Here is an 18,691-nt window from a genome sequence, read left to right as displayed (position 1 = left end):
ATTATTTCATTTTATACTATTGCATTTCCTTATATTAAACTTTTTCCATCTATTCTACACATTACTACAAGGTTAATTTTTTGTATATTGACATCATTCTTGGGTTTTAGTAATATCTTCAGTGTCTTCCTACTACCTAGAAAATAAAATCCAACCTCAGAATAGTTCTCTGTATTCTGGTCTCAGTTTACCTCTCTTGTCTTATATTCTATTTACATGTAAAGAAAAATTTTAACATTCATTTGAAAATTTTGAGTTCTAAACTCTCTTCCTATTAATCATGTAGTAAGACAAAACAGATCAAAAGAAAAAAATACCCTCCCCCAAAAAATAATAAACCCCAAAGAAAGTAAAAATAGTATGCTTTTATCTTCAGACTTAATGAGTTCTTTCTCTGGATGGGAGTAGCAATTTTCCTCATGAGTCTTTTGGACTTATCTTGGATCACTGTACTACTGGGAATAACTAACTTATTTATAGTTGATCATTGTACAATGTTGCTGTCATTGTATGTACAATGTTGTCCTGGTTCTACTCATTTCACTTTTCTTGCCTTAAATTCTACCATTTCCTTACACAAAGCTCAGTTCTTCATTGATCTATTGTCAAAACATTTGCCAAATGTCTACTACATAAGAAATGTTGTTTTAGGCATTGAAAGAAATATCTCACTATCCCAGCTATCCAAGCCCAGGATGAAGTGATTTTTGGGATATCCTTCACCTTCAACAAGTGAGGAAACTGGACTCAGTTCAAACTGTTCTGGTGAAATCACCAAAATAATTTTTTTTTTTTTCCTGAGACAACTGGGGTTAAATGATTTGCCCAGGGTCACATAGCTAAGAAGCATTAAGCTTCTGAGGCCGGATTTGAACTCAAGTTCTCCTGACTGGTGCCCTAATCCATGTGAAATCCAATTTTAATATTTTCAGTGTATTTATACCTTGGAAAGTGACAAACAATATACGTAAAAGGTTGATTTGCTGTTTTTTGATTGCTTAGACTTAAGAAAGTGATGGAGAAAATATTACTAATTCAGACTACACTTAAAAGTATATGTACTTTTTTGGAGGGGAGGGTAACTGCTTGTTAAATACTTACTGGTACCCTTCAGGTCATTCTACCTCACAGTGATTTCTCTGTCCTCTGAACACTAACATCATTTATTTGGTGTTTATCACATGCCATTTTGTAGTCTTAATTACTTTTGGTCCAGATAGATGTGTGGGGTTTTTTTTGGGGGGGAAGGGGAGATAATATCTGAGGATCTTCTGGTGTAGAAATTCCTTCCATTAAAAAATCAACAATTCCTCTATAGTTTTAATTTTCAAAAGTCACCTGAGGGTCTGAGAATTTAAAAGATTTACACATGGTCATATGGCTAGTGTTTGTCAGTTATAGAATTTGAACACATATATTCCTGACTCTCTGGCTTACTTTATCTCCTGTGACATGCTGTTTATATAGTGTTATTATTATCTTATTTATGTATTTTATCAAACCTGTGATTTCATTGGTTTAAGGAGCTTTGGGTAAAGAATCCCTTTACCAGGGCAAAAAAAAAAAGCACTTACTCTGCAACTTTCAATCTAATCCAACAGACATTTCATAAAATGCCTACTATGTGTTAGGATTGCAAAGATAAAAGAAATAACAAAAATTCTCTTTCCTTTGGGGTATCTTGGGCAGTTAGGTGTTACAGAGACTAGATTGTCAGGCCTGGAGTCAGAAAGACTTATCTTCCTGAGTTCAGATCTAGCCTCAGATATTTACTAGTTGTGTGATTCTGGTCAAGTCCTTTAACCTTGATTGCTTCAGTGGCCTCATCTGTAAAATGAGCTAGAGAAGAAAATGGCAAACCCTACAATATTTCTGCCAAGAAAATCTTAAATGGGCTCATGAAAAATTGGACAGTACTGGGAAAAAAAAAACCCACAACCAAACCACTACTGAATCTCTTTCCTTCCCCTCCATCCCCACACACCAAGGAATTTCACATTATTTTGAGAAAAATTGAGGGGAATATAATATGTACACAAATTTGAATAGGTGAGAAATAGCACTAACAACTAAGGGAAACGGTTAGATAATTAACCATTCCTTGATGGAAGGGACTCCTATTTCATAGAACTCTTTTTATTCCCAGCATAAAGTATGGTTCCTTGCTTCTAGTAAGTACTCCATAAATGTTCATCAATTTTTTATGGTATTCATAATGATAATCAAATTCAGAAAATATTGGATTAGATGTAAAGTAAATATGCCAAGAAACTTTAATTAAAGGGTTCCTGGGAATCTTCAGATCTCCCCCCCTCTTTTTTTTGAGGTCAGGGAATGGAAAAACTGAATCAAAATCAAAATTCAAATAACCTTGACCTGAATCTATAAGTAAAAAGTTTCATTTGGAACCAGTCTAAAAGTACATAAAAGTACATACAGACTTCTATTTTGACAGCACACTAAACACTAACTATAACTGCTCACAAAACCTCAAATATTTCTACAAATATGATACAGACATTCTGGCTCTACCTGGCTATATTTGGGAAATACTGGAAAACACTTATTTGTAAGATGAATGTTTGAAAGCAAATCTCTTCCACATGGAAATCTGTTTGATTTAGACTGAGAAAAACTATTTTTTAAAAGATAAGAATCAAATGAATGCTTAATGGATATTATCATTATGAAACTAGCTTCCAAATAGAACCTTTCTCCTTATAACAGTTTGTACAAGCCAAAAAGAGATATGTCTTCCCCTCTCTCTTTTAGAAGGAAAAAAACCGAGGGTTTTCATACCACAGGTATGAAATTATTATTTCTGTCTTGGGTTTCTCATAGTAAGAGGAAGTTGCTTTCAACTTTTGAAACAGCATCTCAGACAAGAACAAGGAAAATTATATGACCATAGTAAATTATTGAATTTTGGAATGAGTTTTCTTTTTTTCTTTTTAATTAAAGCTTTTTATTTTCAAAACATATGCATGGATAATTTTTCAACATTGACCCTTGCAAAACGTTGTATTCCAAATTTTCTTCTCCTTCCCCCACCCCATCTCCTAAATGCCAAGTAATCCATTATATGTCAAATATGTTAAAATATATATTAAAACCAACATATGTATACATATTTATACAATAATCTTGCTGCACAAGAAAAATCAAATCAAAAAAGAAAACAAAATGCAAACAACAACAAAAAAAGTGAAAGTGCTATGTTGTGGTCCACACTCAGTTCCCACATTCCTCTCTCTGGGTATAGATGGCTCTCTTCATCACAAGATTATTGGAACTAGCTTCAGTCATCTATCTCATTGTTGGAAAGACTCATGTTGGACTGAAAATTTTAAAGAGGTTGTAGAATCTCAATGTCATTTGGCATCAGAAAATTTCTTCTGTTATAAGAAGTGATTTGGGGATCCTCTGAATTGGTGAATTCCCAGGGAGCTGGATTTCATCTTGACTACTTGCTCAGGGACATTTACAGGAAATTTCTGATGAGTTCACCAGCATTTTGGAATATAGGGAATTAACAACATATGGCCAAGTATCAGAGAGTTCAGACTCATATTGAAGAAACATCTTCTCTGAACTGAGTCTATATCTTATAGATGTTATATATGTATATAAATAGATTTTATATAGAGAGAGATAATTCTACCTTCCTTCTTAATTTAATTTGTTTTCTTTCCTTTGAACTTCCATAAGAGAGTAAAGGGGCTTTCTCCTTATCCATGTAGACCAAAGAGAAGAGGAAAGGTTATTTTAGCAATCATCTGTCTTTACTGATTACAAACCTTCCACGCTAAATTATTAGTCATCTTTAGCTCAAACCCTTAGTGAATGGGACCCAGTCAGCAGTTCCCTGGCCTTTCCTAGCATCCCTCAGCCAAAGTCCAGCTTTATGGAAAATGTTCTAAGTCAAGTTTTTTAAAGATTCCCCTTATCATTGCTGAAGCAATCTTAATTTTGATGCCTGCTGACCAAAGGCAGGACAGATGTAATGATTTCTCTCATGGCTCTAAGGTTTTTCAAAATTTACTCTGATTGGTATTATGTCTGAAAGTCTAGTCTATGTTGGTAAAAGTTGAATAGAGGGCAGCTAGGTGGCACAGTGGCCTTGAAGTCAGGAGGACCTGAGTTCAAATATGACCTCAGACATTTAATACTTCCTAGCTGTGTGACCCTGTAACCTCATTGCCTCAGCCAAAAAAAAAAAAGTTGCATAGAAGTGGTGATATGGGTGATGGTGATTTCATTTAAATAGTAAACTTTATCAATTCAAATTAGCATTTTCTCTCCAACAGTCTTAGAGACTTACCTAATACACTGAGATGTTAAGTGACTTGTTCAGAGTCATGAAGCCAGAATATATGTTAGAGGGAGTACTTGAAACCACTCTTTTGACTTTGAATCTGACTCTCACACAGTAGTAATGATTTTGGGGGGAGGAAGGGTTACCTCTCCCAACCTTCATCCAATTTTATCAGCCTCTGAATACTCTCATCATCTTCCTCATCAATAAACATGATTTCATCATCAAAATTCAATTGTTAGTGGAGGATAAAAGAAAGAAAACAACCTGACCATGAAAATGTATTTAGATGGCTTATGCTTAACAATTAGTTACTTGGTATGATCATTCCTTTAGATATGCTAGAAAAGCATACATCCACTAAGTAAAGGTACTGTTCCTAAAGAGCATGACCCAATAAACCCCACCTGCTTTTTCTGGGTGCTTAAACTACTTCTCAGCAATCAAAAACCGTAAGCAAAAAGATGTAACTAGTCAATCTGCATATACCCCTGGACTAAAGACAATGTACATGGCAGATCAAGGTAACTTTCTTGTAAGGGAACAATGTTAGGATTATTAAACCCATTCATTTGCTCTCTTGATGGCATTCAATTAATCCTCTTTTATTTAATCCTTTTTCTGAAATAGAAAACAACTTGTCCTGACCTGGCATGATTGTCTTCTTGCACTCTGAACATTTGGAAGAGTATTCATTGGAGTAGCATTCAGTACAAAGGAGATGCTCATCTTTGGCAGCAAAAGGCTTGTCCACTAGAGAGTTCTTGCATTGGAAGCAGTGAAAGCAATTCTCATGCCAGTGCCGATCCTTGTAGGACAGATCCTGCAGAAAACCAAACCACAAAGAAAATGGTGAATATTTGGCAGAATTAAGAGTCAAGGAACGATAAAGACATCTGGGCACAGTTCCTAACTGGAGTTTATATATAGTACAAACATCCAATGTGAAACAATCAAATGTCCAGGGTGAGGATAGAAATTGATGGAGGGTTTTTGAATCCCTGCCTGACTGCTGAAAAGAGAATAAGATTATTCATTTTAAGTGTCTATTAATTCTGACCAACACATTGACCAAGAACCATTCTTGAGGAACAGTGATAAAGGGTAGTAGTGACCTGGTGACAGAACAGTAATGGATTTAAGATGCAGAATGAGACAATTTTTTTTGACATAGTCAATGCAGGAATCTGTTTTTTTTCTTGACTACATTTATTATAGTGGGTTTGCTTTAATTTTTTTTAATGAGTATGGGTAGGGAAGGAGGGAAAATAAATACTTGCTAATTGAAAAAATAAATTAAAATTTAAAAACAATAGCATCTCAGTTGGATTTAAAAAAAAAAAACAAGCAGAACTTCACTTAGAAACCTCATTTTTTAAAGTAAACAATGTATCAGTCTTCATGATGGATAACAACTGTGATGGTGACAATTTAGAATACATTTTTCTTATTTGAGAGGACCATTAAAGCTCTTTGGGGCCAAAAAGCAAAGATAATTTATTAAATTGCATTCTAGTTTCTTGAAAAAGGTAATGCATAATAAAAAAAGTCAGATCCTATTCTGTCCTGCTTTCCTCTTATGATTGATGTTTTTTACATTACTTTTTCCTTTGGGTTTTTATTCACAACTGACCAGAAACTAATTTATTACTGAAGAAGAGACAGAATGATGAACTAGCAGCAAGTTCTCTCATGATGCCTTCTGTTTCCTAGGTGACCCAAGCTACTAGGCAGTAGTAGCAGAGGCTGCCTGTTAAAAATATCCTTCTCAAGGCATTTCTGTTACTGAGAATTGTTAACAAGAATCATGTTGAGAAACTGCCATGTGCAAGAAGGTACCCTAAAGCAACCCACTTTCCCTACCTCTCTCAAATGTAGAAGGTACTTAGTTAGATATATAGAAAAAAGAGGACTGGCTAGGGTATAAGAAGATCAAGGCTTAAATCTAGCTTCTGACACTAGCTTCCCTTAAACTCAGTTTGCTCAAATATAAGATGAAGAGGATGGATTAGATGGCCCCTGAGGTCCCATTCAGCTCTAGATCTATGAGTTAGTTGGGGTGGGGGAATGCTAGAGTGTAGAATTTTGAACTGTACCGACTTGGAGACAAAGAAAGTGAATTTGGATGAGGACATGGACCCAAATCGGAACAAAACAATCTTGCTGAGATGTAAACTAAAGCAAACTCATAAATGCATTTTTTCTGATCTATAGTCCAAACCAGAGGTTTATTTACAGAGATTTGACCATCACATTATGACTTTTTTTTTCAGTCCTAAAACTCATGAAGACTGTATACATAAGTAGGCATGAAAATGTTGGGATCAGCTTTGGTCCTAGGAGCACTATACCAAAGAAATCATAGATCTTTTGATAAAAATAAACCAAACTGAAGTCAATTGGTTTGCTTTTCACTTACCACTTGGTAAGCAATTTGAAAAATGTTAATACTTTGCAAATATGATTTTTATGACCTGCTATAGCAGTTGGGATCCTGGATAAAGTTTAGGATAGATTTCAGAATCAGGAAGGCACTGGACCAAGTGCAGTTTCTGACACAGTCTGCATTACTATGGGCAAGACACTAAATCATAGGTTCTTAACTATCTCTTCATCTCTATCCCCCCCCTTCTAGATACCTATGAAATATGGGTGAACTGTACAGATGGCTGGCTTTGGAGTCAAGAAGACCTGGAATCAAATCATACCTTTGACACATATCAGCCATGTGATCCTTAGCAAATCACTTAACCTTCTAGTGCCTCTAGGCAATTCTAATAGTATAAATGACAGTTGACTATAAGGTTGAATTGCTTCCCCATCAAATATTTGTTAAACCAATAAATTCATAGGTCTATACCAAAAAACCCCCAAAGAAACAAATCCATGAACCCATAATTATATATATGAACATATATCTGAAAGGATAAACCTAATTCTAGTCTTGATTTTCACATTTTCCTTCTTCCCATTTTGGGAGGACACTTTTTTTTTACCCAACAGTTTGAAGTAGTTGGATAAGATAATCATAAACCTGTTCCAGGACATTTTTGTAGGCATTTTTTCATGATGTCTTTGTATCTTTGTATATTTGCACAGGCCTGGAATACTTCCCCCTCCTCACCTCTACATCTTGGGACCCCTAAATTTCTTCAAGACTTAATACTTCCCCCTCCTCACCTCTACATCTTGGGACCCCTAAATTTCTTCAAGACTTAGCTCTAGTGTGATCTCCTTCAAAAGAACTCATTGGTCCTCATTGAGAACAAAGATTGAACAATCTTCAAGAGACCTCTTGGTTATGGGGATATAGTTGTTGATGGTCCACTCCAAAACACTTTACTTTTTGTGTGTGTGTGTGTGTGTGTGTGTGTGTATATGTATGTATATATATGTGTGTGTATTGTCCTTGAGGGCAGGGACTGTTTCATATTTGTATTTGTAAGCCCAGCTCCTAGCACAATTCCTGACACATAAAAAACACTGTAAAATGTTGTATTGATGTATTGTATCTTGATGTATCATCTTGTCTAGATCACAGTTATTCACTGCATGACCTGGGTTCCTTTAATAATAGGACAATAAATGTATCACATATCATGATAACTATTTAAAAAAAGCAAAGTGAAGTATCTGGTCTTTGCTCCTCTTACTATAAACAAAAAGGGGAAAAACCATGAGATGCTAGAAATTTGGAATATCATGATACAATGTAGTATTCTACAAAACTGAAATGCATACAAACTCCTTCAGCATTCATGTCTTTTAGTCGTTGGCCATAATACATCAGCAGACATCTGTGCACTCAAAAAAAGGTTTCAGGTTTTGCCCTATGTGTATAAAAAGAAACCTTCACAGGTATTTTCTTTTATCTGCATATTATAGTCATATCCTGATGTTCATATTTCCCCTTTCTTTTTCAGGAATGATTTTGTATAATGAACTCTGTTTTGTACCATTTCAAAGCTCTGGAACAACCAAAATCTCAAACCTTTCAGCATCACACATTTTGCAATAATTCATTTTCCCCCTCAACAATGGACATTGAGGGGGAAAACACTCTGAGGGAAACAATCTTTTTTTTTTTTTTAATTTTTTAACTAAAAAATGCAAGTTAGATCCAATCGGGAGTTGTTTTTGTTTGTTTAAAACTCTGACAATTTCCTTCTCTGTAAAGTGGGAATGTTAATAGCATCTACTTCCCAGGATAGTCATGAGAATATTGGCAAAGTACCTTACAGACCTAAAAGCCAGCTTTTATTACGATTTGTGGAAAGGGCACAGGATTAGAAGACAGAGACTTATGGCTTTGGTCAAGTCTGTCAGTTTTCTCATTCTGCAAAGTGTGGAATGAGAAGAGAGATGTTGAATTGGGTGACATCTAAAATCCTTTCGCCTTTAAGTATATATGACTAAACTGAACCACTTTCATTTTTCTTGTTTGGCTTTCTTTGGTCATTCGAGAAGCCTAAGAAAGCAACTTCAAAGAATGCATTGAAAGTTTAAAGTGATATTGTAGTCCATCTGCTCCATTCCCTGTATTTGACAGATGAAAACTGAAGCCCAGAGTGATTTGCCTAAAGTCACACAAGTAGTGACAATTCCAGAAAGGACATTCCCATTCAGGGCCCCTTGCTCCAAATCCAGAGATTCTTTCCTCTATCCTAATTACTTGATTACTTTCTTTGAGACAAAGTGAAAAAATTCTCTTCAATCAGTCAACTGTTTCTTCTGTACTCATCATGTCACCTGATAAAGTACTGCCCTCCCCATCGTGGAAAAACAGCAAAATACTTTCCACATCCAGTGATTCACCCCATAGCATGAGATGAGAAACCTAGGAGCAGAGGAGGAAAGGGGAAGAAATATTAATGATTTACATCGTTTGATGCTAGTTTGTTTATATATGTTAGCTACTCAGCTCAGAGGATAAACCTCAGGCAGAGACCTGGGATACAAATTATTAATGGGGGGAAAAAGAAAAATAAATAGAGGTTCAAGGGATTTTGCCTTTTTAGGCTGAACTTCAAAAATTTTTAAGAAAGAACCTCCAAGCAAAACATCATAAATATTGAAAGCCATAAGGACTTCATCATGGTAACCCGTCTTGCTTATTTGTCCCCAGCAACCACTAAAGGAGCAGTTCAGGGTGAAGAAAGTGAATTTAATAAACCTATCTTTCCTCTTGAATTGCACAAAGAAAAATCACTTTAAGCTTCTTACATTTCTTAGTATTTACTAAGTGCTTTTTTATATAGAATTACTTGGACCTCCCTAACAACCTTGTGGAGTAGGTATCATCATTCCCCAGGCATCCAGGTGGTGCAATAGATAAAGCGCAGTTTGGAATCAGGAAGATCTGAGTTCAAATATAACTTTAGATGCTTACTAGCTATCTGAAACTGGGCTAGTCACTCAAACCTGTTTACTCAGTTTCCTCATCTGTAAAATGATGTATAGAAATGGCAAACCACTCCAGTGGTTTTTTTTGCCAAAACTCCAAATAAGGTCGCAAAAGGTTAAACATGACTGAAACAATTGAACAACAAATACTTTATTATATTCAATTTCCATAACAATCTTGCAGAGCAACTAGGATAGATATCTCTCTGTACAAATGAGAATAAGACTCCATGAGCTTAAATGACTTGCTCAGTCACTCAGCTGATGTTATGTTGACAAGATTTGAATCCAGACTTCTGATTCAAGACTGATGAGCTTGACTTAAATTCTAGGCAAATTTTCAAACATCTGAATGGAATGATTAGGAACATTTCAGAAAAGAAGTGTTGATCACTAAGAGTCAGTTGATAAGAACAAATATTAAGCTAACCTAATTTCTTTTGTTCACCATGTTATTTAATCAGAAGAAGATGCTAGAGTTATAACTCACTTAGATTTTAGCAAGACAATTTAACAAAGACTTCTCATTCTTCTGAGAAAGATAAACATAGAGGAAATGGGTTAAAAATGATTTTCTAATCCAAAGGATATTTATATAACTTTGATATAACTTGGAAGAAAGTCTCTAATGGAGGGTTCTAGAGATCTGGGGTTAGGTCCTATGCTATTTAACATTTTCATTAATGGCATAAATAATTATCGAATTTACAGATGACACAACTCTAGAAGTGATAGTTCATACTTTGAACCATGTAGTCAAGATCCAAAAAGAATTCTATAAGCCTTCATGCTAGGCTGATTAGATTAAATAAGTTGAATTTTAACAGAAATAAGTGTAGAGTTATCTAGACTAACTACTGAATTTAGACCCTCATACTATAGTCTTTGAAATACTGTTCAAAGAAGCAGAAATGGTGCTAAAGAAAAGATGAAAACAGTAGAGTAAACCCAGAAGTGGTATATGTTATAAAGTTATACTGTACAGAAATACGGAGAAGATCATCAAAGGAGACACAATTTTGAGGAATATTCAAAATAACTGAAAGGAAAATGTCAAATATTAGAAAAAAATCAGAGAAGTCATTACTATGTTTTTAAACATGCTATCAAGAAAACTAACCCATATGACTCTATGTCAGAATAATCTACACTTGAATCCACCAAAGATATCCAATAACAATGACAGCAGGAGAACAGGCAGATTTTCATAAACAAAATTCTATAATAAGCATATCCTTAGTTACACAGTTGTCTGAAAGAGACTCAGAATATATGATTATGCTGTTCCTAGTTTTTGTTGACTTTTTTTTAATAGCACTTGATTTGGGAGAACAAAATGCTGCCTTCTCTCTAAAGTTACACAAGAAATATAACAGTAGAAATAACTTTTTGGTGATTAAAATCAAGTAAGGCATAAAACAAAATGAATGAATTGCAAAAGAGAAGTTAATCAAGGAACAAGGATGAAATACAGCTCATGATTGGAGGATCTACCATCACTTGGACTTAGCCTTCATAACATAGTTAACTATGACATCAGCTCCTACTATGATTTCATCTGGAACCTCAATCATGTCTGCTATTAATCTTCACCTTAGAGTCATAATATCAATGTAGCCCAGTCTTTAAAAGTCAGAATGGACCTTAGGATAGACCACCTAGTGGAGGATTCTCCTATAGGAGATTATGAACAATTGCTGCTTAGAAAGAAATAAGTATTGCTGGGTTGTGAGTTATCTCTTTGAATAGAGTACCCACATTGCCATGGTCACAGATCCAGTATAATATTAAAGAGTCAAATCTTACATTCATATTCGAAATTTTAATTTCACAATTTAAGATGAAGGTCTAGTAGCTAAACAAATTCATCTAAAAAAGATTTTGGGGATTGGTGGTTAGTACTTTACAAGCCCAAGAAATCAACAGTGAAAGATGGCAGTCAAAAACATTAATGTAATCTTAACTTTTACTGAAGAGAGTAATACTGCATAGGATTAGGGGGAAGATCTATCCTGGTTGTTATACTCTATCCTGGAAGACTGTAATTAGATCATTATATTCAGTTCAATTGTTGAATTGCCACAATTCAAAAAGGATATTAATAAGCTAGAGTGCATCCAGAGAAAGCCTACGATTCCTGGTCAGGTGTTTAGAGGATATGAGATGTGTCATATGAGATGAAATTGAGGACATTTATTCTGTAAAAGAGGAAGACCTAGGGGAAGAGATCATAATGGCTATTTTTGAGTATCTGAAAGGAATCATGGAGGAGGTCTTTGTTACTTAGCTTTGCAACCTTGAGTAGAATTGCAAAAAAGGCACCTTTAGACCCAATATAAGGAAACACTGAGGAAGCTAGGTAACACAGAAGATAAAGTGTCAGGCCTACAGTCAGGAAGATTCATTCTTCCTGAGTTTAGATTCAGCCTCAGACACGAGCTTTATGATTCTGGGAAAATTACTTAACCCTGTTTGTAAAATGAGCCAAAGAAGAAAATGACAAACCAGTATCTTTGCCAAGAAGACCCCAAATGGGGTCATGAAGAGTAAAACATAACTGAACTACAAAAGGAAATACTTCCCCAAAATTTGAATTATAAAGAAGTGTCATGATTGAAAAATATTACATTTGCCCAGGCTGGAGGTCTCCATGCTGGTCACCTGAGGTTCCTGTTGAGACATGTATTGAATGAAATAATCTCTGAAATCACTTCCAAGTCTGATAATCTGTGAGCCTCTGATTATGTTTTCACCATTCTTTCTACTAAAACATATTCTCAGTTGTTTAAAAAAATTCTAGAAATTAGACTCTTCTAAGATTCAAACTGTTCCTGGTGTTTCTCAGTTATCTAGATGATTTCTTCAGATTCTGTGACTTGTAACCAGCTTGTCACAGGGCAGGTGCTCAACAATGATTTTATCTTCTATCTGCCTTTTTGATGATTAAGAACAATGACAGAATAAGGGAGGCACCGGACATTCTGATAAGTAGAGAAGGTCTGAGGTCATGATGTCTAAGATAGAAGATCTTTCTCCTTATCAAACATCCTGATGATTAGGAGGAAGGGGTGGTGTTGCAACCAGGGAGATTGGGGCAGAACAACTGAGGTAGGACAATTCAAGGAGACTGTGGCATAACAGTCCCTATTCCCAGAGCCAGAAGATCAGGTCTTGGACCTTAGATTGCAGGGAATCACATGGTCTCTAAAGGTCAGACCCTCAGAAAGTTACAAGAAGTGATGTGACCCACAGGAAGCAGACAACATTGGTGACAACTGGTCAAGGATGTGTGGAAAGGTGAAGAATTTACAGATTAAGCACATATTGATCAGAGGCTATTAGCTAAAGTAGATCAAGCTTATAGGCGTGATTTTAGATAAGGCCTGGACTGCATTCCATTGTCCAAAGAAGGGATTATGGCTGAAGAAGCTGTGTATCACCTGCATTCCACTGGCCAAGTAGGGGAATAAAGGCTTATGTGACCAATCACAATATATAGAGGGTGTGATTTTGCAGGTTCTTTGTCTGAAATGTATAAAAGCTGTGAAGCTTTTCAAGGGAATGGCTCTCTCCTGCTGTTAATTTGGCTCACAGATCAGGATGGGGTCTGCTTCTCGAGATTCTAATAAATAATTCTGCTTTCTATGAGTGATCTCTGAGTAGTCAATTTGGGTAGATCTTTTTGTCCCAAACAAGGATGATTAAGCCCTTTTAGTCTATCCAATGAAAAGGCTCGGGTCTTTTCCTATTTAATTGGTATTCTACTTCCTGCTAGTCAGGTTGAGCACATGGTAGGAACTGGGATGCCTCCTGAGTGTGCTGGGCCTCTCCCTGCAGGAACTAAAATGCTTTCTCTTTGTACTTGAAGATGTCTCTGATTAGTTAATTTGGGAAAGGGAGTCTAGCACCCATCCCACACACTCCTTTCTTCCACCCTCCATGTCTTTTTGTTGGATACCACTCAGTTCCTCTTTACTCCCTCCTCAACTTACTGCTTCATAAAATCCTTTTCTTCCTTCAAGACAAATTTCAAGTATCACCTTCTACATTAAGCCTTTCTCTATTCCTCTCCCTATCCCATTTCCCATTCTCCAAAGCTTATACTTTCCCTTTATAACAACTTATTTATTTTATATTTATATATTGTTCCACCTTTTCCTCCCCTAAGATAAACTAATTTAAATAGTTATTTCATTCTATGGAGATCCAGTGGCTGCCACAATTTCTGATACATAATAGGTGCTTAAATGCCAATTTGCTGATAATTGTCTTAAGTTTGTAGGTTACAAAGTCATTTTAAAAATCAGCATTTCTACTGTTACTAGTAAAACCTAGAGAGAAGAGAAATTCAATTAAAAAAAATTATAAATTGCAAAAATGGGAGGGAGTTGCCCTATTGAGGAAACACACAAAGTTATATAGAAAGATTCTCACTCATGGTTGGGGCCTGCTAATATAATAAAATGACAATGCTAACCATATCAATTTACAAATTTAGTAATATACCAATCAAATTACTGATAGGTTACTTTGTTTTTGATAGACAAGTTAGCAAACTTAAATTTGGAAGAACAAAAGATATAGAATTTTAAAGAGGATTTGAACATACCTATAATAGCATTATTGTAGTCTAATTTTGTCTAATTCTTTGTGACTCTCTTTGGGGATTTTCTTAAGAAAGAAAACCAGAGTAGTTTGTCATTTTCTTCTCTAGCTAATTTTATAGATAAGGAACTGAGGAAAACAGCGTTGAGTGACTTATTCAATGTCACACAGCTGATAAGGGTCTGAGGCTAAATTCGAACTCATGAAGATGAGGGTTCCTGCTTCCAAACAGAGTGTTCTATCCACTGCTCCACTATAGCATATCATAGTATTACTAAATTAGAAAACAGTAATCATCAAAAAATATTTGGTATTGGTTAAAAATAAAAATAGATGAGTAAAAGATACTTGATGATCAAGGAATATAAACAAGCTAAAACTATAGTCCAGTATCTGATTAATTACTAGGGGAGGTAATTTAACAAGGACAGTTAGGAAAATTGGAAACTGATTTGGCAAAAGTTAGGTTTAGAACAAGATCTTGTAACATAAACCATAGTATAATTAAACCTGATTATAAAGAGTCACACCATAAACAAATTAGAAGAGAATGAGATGAGGTACTTTTTACAACTACAGAAAAAAAGAATTCTTACCAATGAACAGACATCTAAAAAACAGATAAGGATAAAAATAGATAATTTTGACCACATAAAATTAAAATGGCAGTATCAGGAATTTGGATAGAGATATGGCTTTGGAATCAAAAAGATCTGGGTACACAATTGTCTAAGATTATGCAGCATGGACAGCCATGTTGCAATGTCTAGATTATCAGGCATGGAATTAGGAAGACTCATTTTGCCAGGACAGGGAGGGAGGGTTCAAATCTGGCCTCAGACAAGTACTAGCTTTGTGACCTGAACAAATCTCTTAACCTAGTTACTTCATTTCTCCATCCATAAAATGAGCTGGAGAAGGAAATGGCAAACTACTCCAGAATCTTTGTCAATAACAACCCCAAATGGAGTTACAAATAGTCCAATGTGATAAAAAACAACTGAAAACATACATTATAGAGAAGATGCTAAATTGCTTTTATAGAAGTTTCTCTCTGGAAGCTCCCTATGCTAATTAACTAAATTAAATTTTAAAAATTAAAAAGCTAAATTAAATTCCTACCCTAAAGTTACAAATATTTGGTACAAATATGATCAGTGAAGATTTTATTGACAAATATAATTTACATTATTTTTATTATGACTGTTCAAATTGTGTTATAAAAATTTCATCAAGTTGTTAATTTTATTGGAAAAAATTTTAACCAAGAGAATTAGTGAGTAGATTGCATTATTTAAAAAAAATTAATAGGGAGGAGAGTTTAACATTTTTTAAATTGGTTTAAAAAATGAGGGCTTATTACATGGGCTTTGAAACAGTCTACATTATCATAGATAGACATCTTTCAGAACTAAACATGAAAAAACTCTTACCCATTCAAAACAGCTCATTATACATTCCTATACTTAAAAGGATTCTAAATTTGTACTCTCATTAGAAAGAAAGAAAGGGAAGTGAATAAACATTTTTTATAGTACTTAATATGTGTTGTGTACTTTGCTAAATGATTTATAAATTATTTCACGTTAATCCTACGAGGTAAGTGCTGTTATAATTCCCATTTTATAAATGAGGAAACTGAGGTAAATAGAAGTTAAACAACTTGCCCAGGAACACACAGGTACTAAATGTCTAAGGGCTTAGATTTGACAGTTGGTTTTCCTGGCTCCAGGCCTAGAGATCTATTCATTGTAACTCTAGCCCCAAACTGTATCTAGAAGACTATGTAAAATAATACATTTATCTGGATGCCTTCCTACTGGAATTCCATCTTAGGGGAAGCCATAATAAAAAAAATAACACAAGACCTTACAACAAGAGGATAGTAACTAAATGGTGGTCAGCTTTTTTCATTCACAATCTAGAGTTGATGTTGACAGCTCATAATTTCAATATATGATACAAGATTTTAGAGCTATGACTCCCCTAAAGTATATTTAAAAATAAAGCTTAAAGAAGCTAAAAATTAAAATAATATATAAGTAACTTCATTTGCATGAAATTGTGCTAGGTAAAAATAATCTATTTGTCCGTGAAAGACTATTACCCAAACTTTTTTTGCTGCTTATAGTATGGGTTTTTCAGTAACTGATCTGAGAGTTTGCTGCTTCTTTACTTGCCAAATTAACTTTATACAAGAGATGACACAGCATGACACAAATGAATAAAGAGCTTTATTATTAAGCTTTACTTTTAACATATATAATAGTGATGTAAACCTGGGCAAATCATTTAATTTCTCAGTGTTCCAGGTAATTCAATATGATCCATGTCCCCCCTTCCTCAGCTGTGTGGCCACACAGCTAGTAAATGTCTGAAGTCAAATTTGAACTCAGGTTCTTCTGACTCTAGGGCTGCCCTATGATTGGTATTCTTAACCTATATAGTCTATGGATAAATTTTAGAAGATCTTTTGCCAGAGAACATGATTAGGAAGAAATGCAGCCATATATGTCTGTGTGTGTGGCTATGTATGTATATTTCATTCTTAATAACACTTGATTTTCCTGTATTTAAACACTTTATCCTGAAAGGGTCTACTGATTTCACTAGACTGCCAAAAGGGTCCATTTCACACACACACACACACACACACACACACACACACACAAAAAAGGTTGAGCCCCTCCTCTAAATATTTACATATTTAATATTGCAGAGAAGTTTCAGACTGCTAAGAGATTTTCCTCATTTGGAAGTTTCCAATATTTGGGGGCTTTTCTCTAGTCATCAAACACCCACCATCCCTGACAGAGTAAATTTACAAAAGATACAATCCTTGGAGCTTTAATTGTTTATAATAACTAGCATTTGCATAGTATTTTAAAACTCAAAGAGCATTTTACATATTATCTCATTTGATCCTCAAAAAACTCAGGTACTATTGTTAACCTTATCTTACAAATGAGGAAGTTAGTCAGAGGTTGTGACTTGCTGAGGGTCATATGACTATTACATGTTGGAGGCTCAGGTTCTTCTAACTCCAAGTTTAACACCCTACTCACTTTCTCCCTTACTAGTCTAAATAACAATACTTAGCATTTATATATATATATATATATATATATATATATATATATATATATATATTTTTTTTTTTTTTAAGGTCTATAAAGTGTTTTATATATGTTATTCCATTTGCTCCTGACATCAACTCCATGAGATTGGTGTTATCATCCAGGACAGAGGTACCTAATTATCTCTGAATTTTATAATCATTTATTTATCTTCCAGAAACTTAAATGATCCTAGTTACATATGGATATATGTATGTAAATATATGTGTATATATTTCTATATACATATACAGACACATATTAATATATCCATAAAAGGAGAGCTTTAAAACCTCATTAACCTACTGGAAAAAAAATACTAAAACAAATATAGTTCCTATAAAAATCTTCTAAATTAAAAGAAGAATACTGATAATTTAATAAGATTGGGACCAAACCCCCCTTCCAAATTTCAGAATTTTTCATTTCAGAAACATTTTAAGACATGGAAAATGTTTTTTTTTAAATAAACTAATAGCTTTTTATTTTTCAAAATATATTTTCAACATTCACCCTTGCAAAATCTTGTGTTCCAAATTTTTCTCCTTCTCTTCTTCCCCCCTCTCAGAGATAGAAAATAATTCAATATAGGTTAAACATGTGCAATTCTTCTAAACATATTTCAAATTTATCATGCCGCAGAAGAAAAATCAAATCAAAAGGGAAAAAAATGACAAAGAAAAAAACAAGCAAGCAAACAACAGCAACAAAAGGTGAAAATACTATGGTGTTATCCACATTCAGTCCCCATAGTCCTCTCTCTGGCTGCAGATGGCTCTCTTCATCACAAGTCCATTGGATTTGAACTAAATGACTTCATTGCTGAAAAGAGCCAAGTCCAACCCAACTGATCATCACATAATCTTATTATAGTTGCTATATACAATGTTCTCTTGGTTCTACTCACTTCACTTAGCATCAATTTATATAAATCTCTCCAGGCCTTTCTGAAATCAGCCTGCTGATCATTTCTTACAAAATAATAATATTCCATTACATTCACATATATCATAACTTATTCAGTCATTCCCCAACTGAGTGAATCCAGTGAGACTGGACTGGATCTTTTCTCTCTACTACTTTATCTTTTTTCTTTCCTTCTTTCTTTCTTTCTTTCTTTTTTTTTTTTTTTTTTAGTTTCCAAATTCGGAATGTTGCCTTAACATTTTTTTCTTCTCTTTTTCAAAACTTATCCTTTTGTAAGGAAAGATACAAATGTATTTTCTGCATTTTTGGTGCTAGTTATATCCTG

At 34.5% G+C, this 18,691-nt stretch overlaps 2 protein-coding genes across 7 annotated transcripts in view; one reads left to right on the top strand and one right to left on the bottom strand.

Annotated features, from left to right (window-relative positions):
- The window catches only part of C3H2orf49 (chromosome 3 C2orf49 homolog), a 38,855-nt gene extending 33,808 nt beyond the window's left edge, over nt 1-5,047 (top strand). Inside the window, exon 6 of the transcript XR_002769889.2 lies at nt 4,946-5,047. The gene's annotated coding sequence lies outside the window, so the exon portion shown is untranslated. The remainder of the gene's footprint in view (nt 1-4,945) is intronic.
- Nucleotides 1-18,691, bottom strand: part of FHL2 (four and a half LIM domains 2) — a 96,909-nt gene that overhangs the window by 13,063 nt on the left and 65,155 nt on the right. For all 6 annotated transcript variants that reach the window (XM_031958793.1, XM_031958791.1, XM_023500441.2 and 3 more), the window contains one exon: nt 4,964-5,138. In XM_031958793.1, coding sequence (XP_031814653.1) covers nt 4,964-5,138 — 175 coding nt within the window. The remainder of the gene's footprint in view (nt 1-4,963; nt 5,139-18,691) is intronic.

This window comes from Sarcophilus harrisii, chromosome 3 (genome assembly GCF_902635505.1).
Source record: "Sarcophilus harrisii chromosome 3, mSarHar1.11, whole genome shotgun sequence".
Lineage (NCBI taxonomy): Eukaryota > Metazoa > Chordata > Mammalia > Dasyuromorphia > Dasyuridae > Sarcophilus > Sarcophilus harrisii.
The sequence above is the reverse complement of the archived record's forward strand: the minus strand, read 5'-3'. Positions and strand labels throughout refer to the sequence as shown.